At 39.7% G+C, this 11,251-nt stretch overlaps 1 protein-coding gene across 5 annotated transcripts in view; it reads left to right on the top strand.

The window, feature by feature from the left end:
- Ptpn12 (protein tyrosine phosphatase, non-receptor type 12) overlaps window positions 1-11,251 on the top strand; it is a 72,014-nt gene that overhangs the window by 31,205 nt on the left and 29,558 nt on the right. For 4 of the 5 annotated variants that reach the window (XM_006235868.5, XM_006235870.3, NM_057115.2 and 1 more), the window contains 4 exons: window positions 1,817-1,893; window positions 3,967-4,062; window positions 6,880-6,918; window positions 9,188-9,259. In XM_006235868.5, the coding sequence (XP_006235930.1) occupies window positions 1,817-1,893; window positions 3,967-4,062; window positions 6,880-6,918; window positions 9,188-9,259 (284 nt within the window). The remainder of the gene's footprint in view (window positions 1-1,816; window positions 1,894-3,966; window positions 4,063-6,879; window positions 6,919-9,187; window positions 9,260-11,251) is intronic. The other variant, XM_063285423.1, reaches the window with a different exon arrangement.

Consider the following 11,251-nt stretch of genomic DNA (forward strand, 5'->3'; position numbering starts at 1 on the left):
GAATCACTGCGATCCTCTGCAAAGCAGCAGTGGCCTTTAACTACCCAGCCATCTTTCCAGTCCTCAGTCTTATGGTATTAGTCCCCAAAATATATAATCTCCTGGTCAAAAGTCATAAATTAGGAAAAGTTGTAATTGGAAGAGACAAAGGAGAAAGAATAACTAAATTTAAGTGTAGTCTTGGAAAATATCAGGAAAACAGTTTAAAATTGTTACTTAATAGTTTTATAACTGAATTTTCTGGGTTTGGTAATTATGCTGTGTTTATATGGGTCTTAGCTTCTAGCCAGGCATGGGGATATTCCTATAATCCCAGCACTTAGGAGACTAAGCACAAAGAATCATGAGTTCGAAGCTAGTCTGAACTATACAGCAAGGCCTTGGTTGAAATACTCATACTCAACAAAAATTTGTAATTGTTACTAGGAATCTCAGTAGCAAGCAGCTATAACTCTTCATTATTTTTGCAATTTCTGTCTAAATCTAAAGTCTTTTCTAAATATTTATTATAGTTTTTTGGGGGTTTATAAGGTTTGGATCTTTTGTTGTTTTGAAATAGGGTCTCTCTGGCTACCCTAGAACTCAGTATGTATACCAGGCTTGCCTCAAACTGACAGAGATCTTCCTGCCTCTGCCTCCTGAGTACTAGGATTGTGTGCCCTTAAACCCAACCTAAATGTTTTTTAAAATCAACATAAAGGCTGACAAGATGGCTCCATGAGTTAAATTACTTGTTGCCAAATCTGAGGACCTGAATTGTTTCCAGAATCCACGTGTATGGAGAGAACCAACTGCTACAGTTCACCCTCTGATACAGTCCACGTGACACACATGTTCATTAGTGTCCTGTGCCCCTCATAGGAAAATGCGTAAATAAATATAGAAAATGAGTAAGGATTTACATACCATTAATGCACATCAAAATAAAATGAATCCTGATATTGGAAGGTAAAAGATTGTGGTTTTTGTGTCTAAATTTTTTCCAATCCTGTCATTTGGTATCTTAATTCATTAGTCATAATTACTTAGTTTTTATAACTTCCGTGAAATATGAAAGATAGGTTTCTTGATAAGAACTTTGGCAAAGAAGCCGTAACTGAGGAGTCTGAGGTTTGAGCTGGGGAGACACATGGCTCAGCAGACAACAGTGGCTGTTCCTCCAGAGGACTGGGCCCCGTCCTCCAGTACCCATATCATAGCTCGCAGCCCTCTATAACTCCAGTTCCAGGACATCTGAAGCTGTCTTCTGACTTCTCTGGGCATTGCACACACCTACACACATAGATGTACGTGCAGGCAAAACACCCATACACATACAGTTTTATTTTGTTTGTTTGGTTTTTTTTAAGATAGGGTTTCTCTATGTAGCCCTGTACATCATGGAGCTTATAGACAGGTGTCCTGGAATGCACAGATATCCACCTGCCTTTACTTGATAAATGCTAGGATTACAAACAAAGCATGCTGGGGCTTCATCCCTAGACACCACCCTAGTTAATTTGGGTCAATGTCTAATGTTCTATATTTCTAAAGTTTCAGAGATAATTCTGATTTTGTCTTTAATATACTTATTAACATTTTTTGTTGCTTTTCTCAAAGGTTTTTTTTTTTTTAATAAAAAATTGCCCTCCTGGTACCTAAAACTTCACTTTTTATTTTTTAAAGTAAATGTAATATATTTGCTACCCAGCTCTTGGTGACTGCAATAGTCCAGTGGCTCTGTGAGCTACATTGTGAGGCCCTACCACAAAACGCCAGAGCAGACACACTCAGATGCCAGCTGGGCATAAATCATGACAATCTTTTCTCTTTGTAGTTGATCACAGCCGAGTTAAGTTGACTTTGAAGACACCATCCCAAGATTCAGATTATATCAATGCAAATTTTATTAAGGTATGTATGAAATGGAGGGAAGTTTCCTAGCTACACTTAATGCCTTCCTATATAGCGATTTTATCAAAGGTGTTAACGACCCAATGTGGTCCTAATAGGAGATAAAAAGAAAACCTTTGTCTTTTTGTCTTGCACATCTTATTTGCTCTTCTTGTAGCTGCCTACACCACATAGATCAAACCATATATGTAGCAGCAGAGAGAATTTTCTGTGTGCTGCTTCTGCTTCAGAGGCCTATATTACAAGCACGACCTTTCAAGCCATTCTGTAAGTTGTCTTTCGGTTTAGGGTGCCTATACATTGCTGAACTATATGATAGTTCCCAGTTTTCCTCAGAAATGAAATTACAGTGAACACTGTTCCTTCGCACAATTTCTTAGGATAAACTAGTAGTGCTGAAATTACTAGGTGATATTTAAATTTATAAAATATAACTGAAAAATTTAAAATCTTTGGTAGTTGTTACCATGTTATTATGACAACTCAGGGCCATGTGTGTACCTGTGACCCCAACATTCAGGAGGCTGAGATCAGAGGGAAGATTGCTGTAAATTCAAGGCCAACATCAGCTAAAGAATGCAACTGCCTAAAAATAAATGAATACATAAGTAAATGATTATGTAAATAAAAACTGTTTATGTAAATCTGTGAATAAAAATAAAGCACTAAACACCGTGCTGGATAACTTTAGTTATTCTTGAATCGTAAGTGGTGACTAGTGGGGGGGGTGGTGATTTGAGACTCAGCTCATTTCTGTAGCCCAGGCTGGCTTAGAACTTAAGATTCTCTTGCTTTTCTGGTAGTGGCTGTGAGTGTGTTCTACTGTGCCCAGCCAGTCAGGTGTCTACACTGTTGCCAAGAAAGAGACGCAACCTCCCGTGAGACTTGAGTTTAAATAAAGACTTTAATTTGTCCTATAGGCTATTTTATGTTATTTTGAGTCTAGTTATAGTTATATTATATCTAGTCTAGTTATATTGAAAGGCTCTATATATTAGAGCCTTTCAATGACTTATTAGCAGTCATATATTTTAATAGGTATTTTGTTGATAATAAAAGATAGGAAGAGTGGAAAATTAATATTGTATTTGTAGTGTTGGACAAATATGGTTTCAGGTCAAAAAATCTTTTAATGAAATAAACTTAGTTATTATATTAAGACAGAAATTTATGGATTCAATAAAAACTGAATATTATATTTCAAGTACTATCAATATATACTTTTTTTTATGTGTTGAGTTCTAGATTTTTTGTTTGTTTGTTTGTTTTTCAAGACAATTTTTCTGTGTAGCTTTGGCTGTCCTAGAACTCTCTATAGACCAAATTAGTCTTGGACTCAGAGAGCCACTGCCTCTGCCTCCACTAGTGCTGGGATTAAAGGCGTGAGCCACCATGCACTGTAAGAGTTCTAGGTTTTAGCTATTCTCAAGGCACTTATATCCCAGTTCATTTATTTTAATCAGATATCTTGTTTTATCTATTCTTAGCTTATTAATTCCAGACCCATATAGTAGGTTCTGAGTATGCGCTCACTTTTTGAGTAGATTCTTAAGGTGTCATGGGAACATCTATTAACTGGTGACCTTCGATTCAAACTGCTTTTGTGTCTCTGCTCTGTGGCTACAGTTACTTCTTGGGGGGGGGGGGGGGCTGGGTATTGTGTCTTTCTCCTTGCCGCTCTCTGAGACTGTTATACAGACCTAGCTGCTCTGGAGCTAACTGTGTAAGCCAGACTGGCCTCAAACTCAAAAGAGCACGGAGATCTACCACAGAGTAGGCCTCTGCCTTCCGAGTGCTGGGATTAACGGCATATGCGCCATCATACCCAAATTTTTGTTTTCATTTCTTAGTACAAAGTAAGTTTTAATTGCTGATTTTGTACAGTATATTCAGTTAATACAAAAGTACTATTGATTAGCAAAAGCTGAAGTGAATTGGGTTTATTGTTCTCATGTTTTATACTCTGTGAAAGAAAATGGCTTTAGTTGAAGACATTACTAATAAAATTTGAAACCTTAATGAAATATTCTTGATGATCACAGTACATGTAAAGTTTGCCTTTCACTCTTTCAGGGTGTATATGGGCCGAGAGCATACGTGGCAACCCAAGGGCCTTTGGCGAATACAGTCATAGACTTCTGGAGGATGATATGGGAGTACAATGTGGTGGTGAGTGACCCTCTTGTCGTGGGGTTTGAGATCTATGATAGGGAATGACATTAGGTATCTTACTGAGAAAGAAGTAAGGCGACCTTTTTTTTTTTCGATAATTTATTTTTATTTTATGTGCATTGTCCAAAGCCCAGGAACAGAGTTAGGGCAGGCGTGAGCTTCCATGTACCTGCTGGGAATTGAACACAGGTCCTCCGGAAAAGCAGCCAGTGTTCCTAACTGCTCCACTCCAGCCCCAAGAACTGTCTGGATTTTTTTCTTTGTTTGTTTTGTGCTGTTTTGAATGATTTTACTCATTTTTATTTTAAGTGAATTGGTATTTTGTTTGTATATATGTCTATGTGAGGGTATCAGGGTCTCTGGAACTGGAGTTACAGAGAGCTGTGAGCTGCCATGTGGGTGCTGGGAATTGAACGCATGTCTTCTACAGGAGCAGTCAGTGCTCTTAACTTCTGAGCCGTCTCTTCAGCCCCTGTAAGACAACTCTTTAGGTATAGTGGTTTAAGTGTAGTGGTGTTTCTGGAAAAGACAAAAACTACTTATTTTGAAGATGGCTCATTAAATTCTCACATACAGTAGTTCAAATATTTTAAGAAAAGTGTGACTATAGTTTAAATCTTGTCAACCAATGATATAACTACTAAATAACTTTAAAATCGTATTTCTAAAGAGATTAAGGCTTGCATAGACCAACATAATGATTAATAATATAGTCATGCTCTTTTAAAAAAATAATAGATTCTTAATGTATTGCTTAAAAAATGGATACATACATACATTCAGTGCAGTTCCACCATTATTCACCTTCTCCCCTTACCCAGCCCGCTGTGGATAGTTTCCTTAGTGCTCCTCATGCACACATCAGTGTGGAGCCGCGCACTTATGCCTGCTGAGCCTACCCAAGACCATAGCCCTAACAAAACTGACTCCACAGTTGAGGACACCGGCTGCTCTTCCGGAAGACAAGATGGAGCTTTGGTTCCTAGCATCCAAATATTAGCTTACAGCCATCTATAGCTCCAGTTCCGGGACCTTCTGTGGCATCCATGGGCGCTAGGCATGTATGTAGCTCACAGACATACCATGCAGGCAAAGGACCCATTCATATACATGAAACTTGAACATTTTTAATTAAAAGAAAAAAACTGCTTTCCCCTCCCAAGCAGCCATCAGTTGTCCACGTCTTCCCATCCTGGAGTGATAACAGTGCACCTCTCTCCTCCATGCATGACAGACATGACTCCTCCTCCTCCTCTTCTTCTTAGGTTTATTGTTTTAATTTATTCACTTTACACCCCAGTGTCTGCTCACCTTCTCCTCCCGGTACCCCTCACACAGAACCTCCCCTCGTTCTTCATATCTTTCTCTCTTAAGATGGGGACTCCCCCACACCACACACACACATATCAGAACTAGGCACATCCTCTCCCACTGAGGCCAAACAAGGCAGTCCATTTGGGGAACCAGATCCATAGACAGGCAGGCAACAGATTCAGGAAGAGCCCCCACTCCTGTAGTTGGGGACCTAGCTGCTCATTTGCTACATATGTGCGTGGAGGCCTAGCTCTAGCCCATGCTCACTCTTTGGTTGGTGATCCAGTCTCTGGGAACCCCTAAGGACTGAGTTTAGTTGACTCTGTTGATCTTCCTGTGGAGTTCCTGACCTCTTCCGGGTCCCTGAATCCTTCCCCAAACTCTTCATAAGACACCCAGAGCTCTGTCCAATGCTCAGCTATGGGTCTCTGCCTCTGTCTCCATTGGTTGCTGAGTGGAACCTCTCAGAGGACGGTTATGCTAGGTTCCACAGCCATATCTTAACTTTTGTCTAAAAGTAGAATGTTTTGTGTCCCTCTTCCTAGGAAGATAGATGTAAATATATTAACTATAAATTATTAAGAAGTGAAGTGAGTGTAGAAGAATTTAAAGAACCCATCTCCCCCCCTCTGCTCATTCAGTGGGATGCATATCTGAGCTATGGCATTTTAGTTCCTTTTGGCCTTTTTGGATAAAGGGAAATCATGCGCCCCTAGGTTTGAAAGCCAGAAACTATGGCTTGTAGGATCCTGTGAAGCCATCGTGGTGCTAAGCAGCACCACTGCAATCAGCACTTGTGCGGATGTGGAAAGCCCGTGACGAGGCCCTCATTCCTTTCTCACGAACGTTACAATGGCTTTTTCTGTGGCGCTGCAGTGATTCTAATGCATTGGCATCCCCCCCCCCCCCCCCCCGTTCTCCCTTTGGGAGATTAATAAAAGGGGAGTGGAATAACAGTACTAGTGTTTGCTGACAGTTTCACTTCAAAATGAGATTTAAAGCAGGAACACATCTTCTGGATAATGGGAACATATTATGTCTGCATAGAAGGTTGGATTTTTTTTTTCTTTTTTTCTTTTTTTTTTTTTTTTCGGAGCTGGGGACCGAACCCAGGGCCTTGCGCTTCCTAGGCAAGTGCTCTACCACTGAGCTAAATCCCCAACCCCCAGAAGGTTGGATTTTACAGAAGTACACATTTGCCAAAATTTGGAGAATTGTCACTTAAGAGCTGTATTTCATTGTTATGTATTTTCAAGAGAAAATATATTAAACAAATATATTAAACTCTATAATATGCATGCTCAGTTATTTAGTATGCTGATATCTACTGTGTACTAAGGCATTGAAATACTTTTATAAATAAGGGGATAGATTTTTAAATATAGATCAAGTAAACTTTTGCTCAGAATAAAAAATAATTATTGACATTTATATTTTGTTTTTAAAGTAAAACTATTTTTAACTGATTTTTTTTTCTCTCCCACCCCAACTCCTTCTTAGATCATTGTAATGGCCTGTCGTGAATTTGAGATGGGAAGGGTACGTATGCCAGTGTACACATTGTATGTTGGGGAATACAAGTTCCTGGTCATTTGTCACGTCAGTTATCTGATCCCATGTAGTTAAAGGGTACATCTCGTGCTCAGCTATTTTACATGATACACGGAGCACAGACTTGTGTTTCAGAAATTTATTTTATAATATTCTAAAATTAAGTATAGTTTTCAAATGTTTCATGGTATTTTAAGCCAAGTGTAATTTATTGTCTAAAAAGTAATTTTTAAAATGGTAATAAAATTGAACAAATGAGCATATTAAAATAGTTCCAGTGGTCAGCAGTTTAAGCTGTATATGGTGTCATACACTTGTAATGCCAACACGTGGGAGGCAGAAGCAGGGAGCATGCCACAAATTTGAGGCCAAGTCAGTTTACATATGAGTTCTAGGCCAGTTAAATCTATATGAGACATTGTCTCAGATTTTTTTTTTTAAAAAAAAGATAATCTTAAAAATAGCATGAATATTTTGATTAGTCTCTTTACAAAAACTAATCCGTGTGTGTGTGTTGTACATGTGTGCATACATAGGCACATGTATGTGTGTGCAGGTAGAGTCACATGTGGTGCATATGAATATGAAAAACCAGAGGTTAGCATCCAGTTAATATTTTTCTGTCTATCTGTCCCTTGCTCCCTTGAGATAGGCTCTCTCACTAAACTTGGAGCTTACCAAGGAGTGTCCAGAATTCTCTCCTCCCCACAGTGCTGGCATTATAGATGGGTACACTATGCCTGACTCTATGTGAGTGCTGGGCTCCAAATTCAGCAGACTGCAGAGCCATTGAACCACCTCCCCGGTCTGCCACCACTGTTGTATTTTATTTGTTTGTTTATACTTTTGAAGGGCAGTATTTCAAGACAATGTTTCTGTGGGCAGCCCCTGGTTGTTGTAGAACTCAGATCTGCTTCTGCCTCCCCAGTGCTGGCATTAAACCCATGTGCCAGTACGCCCAGCTTTTGTTGATGCTGTTCTCAAAGCTCAGAAAAGAGAACCTTTGCTTGGTTTGTGTTTTGGTGATGCTCAGATTGGACCTAGAACCTATCACACTCTGGCCACCGAGCTTCCAGCCGAGCTTCTGTTTTTAGCTGGTGTTCTGAGTAAGTGATGTTTTCAGACATTGTGATGGCCTCCAGCATCAGAACCGAAATTGTCACTATAGAAGATAGGCATACACTTACAAACAATAGTACTTAACTAAAACATGTTTGATCCCAGATGTGACACCCAAATCAAACTTAAAGAATAACGTGTAGTGTCTTTATTTGAAGTTCTTCATATTAGTGTGATTCATCAGTAAAGGTAAATTTTAAGTTCTAAAAATGGCTATAAAACTTTTCAATAAGAGATGTGGAACATAAGCAAGACATATCTTTGTCATAAATAATGGAAGACCTATATTTTAATTAATTTTTTACTCCTTGGCAGTATTAGTGATGTTGGATAGAAAGTAAACAAAGGTAATAAAATATAAAAATTGAAGGCTAATCAGATTTTCTATGTAAATGTTAATATTCTTTGACATTTACTTATAGTTGGAAATTTACATTTTATTCATCTAGTTGTTTTCTCCTCCCTCCCTCCCTCCCTCCCTCCCTCCCTTCCTTCCTTCCTTCCTTCTTTCCTTCCTTCCTTCCTTCCTTCCTGTTCATTTTAAGACAGGGTTTCTCTGGGTAGCCTAGCTGTTCTGGAACTCATTAGAAGACAGGCTGGCCTCAAACGCAGAGCTCTGCCTGCCTCTGCCTCCTGGTGCTGGGATTAAAGGCGTGTGCACCACCTGGCTCACTTGGTGTTTTTCTGAAGTGCCGTTAGATTAGAGGCCTTTTTTCCCTCTTCATTGAGGAGCTCATTGTATTAAGTGGTAAAAATCGGTTACTTAATTAGCACAAACCAATAGAAGCTGCTGCTGCACTTCTTCCTCCTCCTCCTTTTTGGATATGATTCCTTTTTGTTTTTTATATGCATTGGGCATGCATGTCTTGCATGCATGTCTGTGTGAGGGTGTAAGATTCCCAGGAATTAAAGCTGCAGACAGTGATAAGCTGCTATGTGGATGCTGGGAATTGAACCAGGATCCTCTGAAAGAGAGGCAGTGCTCTTAACCTCTGAGCCATCTCTCCAGCCCCCAAAGTACTTCTTATACCAACCAGTGTTCGTTCTTCTTAACCCTAGGACTAAAATATTTCTAAAAGCTTAAGAAATATCATGCAGTTACTGAACTTTCTTCTATTTTATCTTTTTTGGACAACAGAAAAAGTGTGAGCGCTATTGGCCTTTGTATGGAGAAGATCCTATAACATTTGCACCATTTAAAATTTCTTGTGTAAGTACCTATTTTTATTTGCTTTATATATTTTTTAAAAGTTGTTCTTTGAGAATTTCATACACAAGTACAATTATTTTGATCAAATCTATCCTTGCCCCATTTTCCAGGTCTCTGGACTCACAAACTGTCTTTCTCCCAACTTCATGAATTTTTTTAATCCACTGAGTCCAGTTGGTGCACGTGGTGTAGGGCAGTAAACTGGAGCATAGGCAAACTACCAGAGGCCACATCCTAAAGAAAATTAGCTGTCCTTACCCAGCAGCCCCTCCCCTTGGAGTAGGACTGTGTGGACTTGATTGGCTGTGTGCTCAGGGAGCTGCACTTCAGCGTTCTCAGTGTCACAGCAGTCCTCGCCAGCCTCTGGCTCCTGGAGGCTTCCTACTTGCCCACAGTGGACCTGAGCTTCGTAGGAGAGGCTGGTGCAGACATCCCATCTGTGGATGAGCACTCCACACCATTACACCATTACTCTCTGCTCTTTAACCAGTTAGAGTCTCTGGGTTTGCCTCCATCCTTAGCACACAGAAGCTTCTTTGTTGAAGGTTCAGAGTTGCACTGATGGATTTATATAAAGATCAGTTTTTGAAGGCAGTTTGTCCATTTAGCAAAGTAACAGAAGTGGGTTTTCCCCTAGGGATATGACCTATCCAGCAGTTTACAGTGTCGGGCTTGATTTCCATTCTGTGGAGCAGCCCTTAGGTTCAGTGAAAAGGGGATCCTATGACATTCATGCCACAACTGCATCAGTAGGCATGCATGGCCAGGTCACACAGTTCACAGCCAGGTAAGGCTTCCACCACTGATGCGTTACCATTCTGCATTAGAGAAGCTGCACAGTAGGGAGGACGTCTCCACAGCACCGTTTTTATATACATGATTCAATGAGAAAAACTGCATTGTAGACTGATGAACACTGAATTGTAATAAGGTGCAGACTTGGGATGTGTCGAGCCCCGGGCTTCACTCATGCAGACTGTCACTTACAGTGGTCAGCACACGTGTTTTATACTGACTTCGGAGTTTAGGAACAACTTTTACAACTGTTATTTACTTTTGTGATGATTCTGTTAGTCTTTTTGTATCTCTTGACAATGTACATGTGACTATTTCTTTGGAAGTTGATCACTTCTGATCAAATAAATAGAAAAGAACACCGCTCATTAAGTGACATATTTAATGTTAATCTTCACTGTTATTCTTCCACACACTCTAAAATTAGGAGTAAAGATAAACTCGAATTGCCATCCTGAAAGTAAAGAGTATTCCTGATAGCAGGTAATTTGACATGGATGCTGAAGTGTAGGCTGGCCCTGGTTGATGCTGGACTTCCAGCATCACTAAGGAGGATTGTTCAGGTTTGGCCTGGTCTGCATAACGAGCGATAGACCAGTGATTCTCAACCTGCACGTCACAACCCCTTTCATAAACCTCTTGTCTCCAAAAATAGTTACATTTCTATTTATAACCGTAACAAAACTACATCATAAATGAAGTAGCAGCAAAGATAGTTGTATGGTTGGAGGTCACCACAGCATGAGGAGCTAAATTAAAGAGCCACAGCAGGAGGAAGGGCCTCGTTGCAGGGTTGAAGTGGGAGACCATTTAATGACCTCTGGAGTTAAAACTCAAGTCAAATACTACCACAGTAGAAATTTGAGGAAACGAAGTTAAGAACAGTGAGGAAAGAGAATAAGGGGAAGAGAAAGAAAATTATGTAAAATATAGAGAGCCAAATAGAATAATAATGGTTTTATTTATATGGTACTTTATATCTTATATAATAAATGCTGTATTTGCCCACCTTAGCAAACACCTTGAACTTGCCATTTTAGGATGCAAGAGAAACAGAACCAAGGGCATTGGAGTATGAGTGGGGCATGGAGAGAGCTCTGTACTGAAGAGAGTTTGTGAAAGTAGAGACCCTGTAAAGCCACAGCCCACTCATAACTGAACTCATCCAACCTGCAGCAAATATTCTAAAATTGTAAT

Source organism: Rattus norvegicus, chromosome 4, assembly GCF_036323735.1.
Source record: "Rattus norvegicus strain BN/NHsdMcwi chromosome 4, GRCr8, whole genome shotgun sequence".
NCBI classification, from domain to species: domain Eukaryota; kingdom Metazoa; phylum Chordata; class Mammalia; order Rodentia; family Muridae; genus Rattus; species Rattus norvegicus.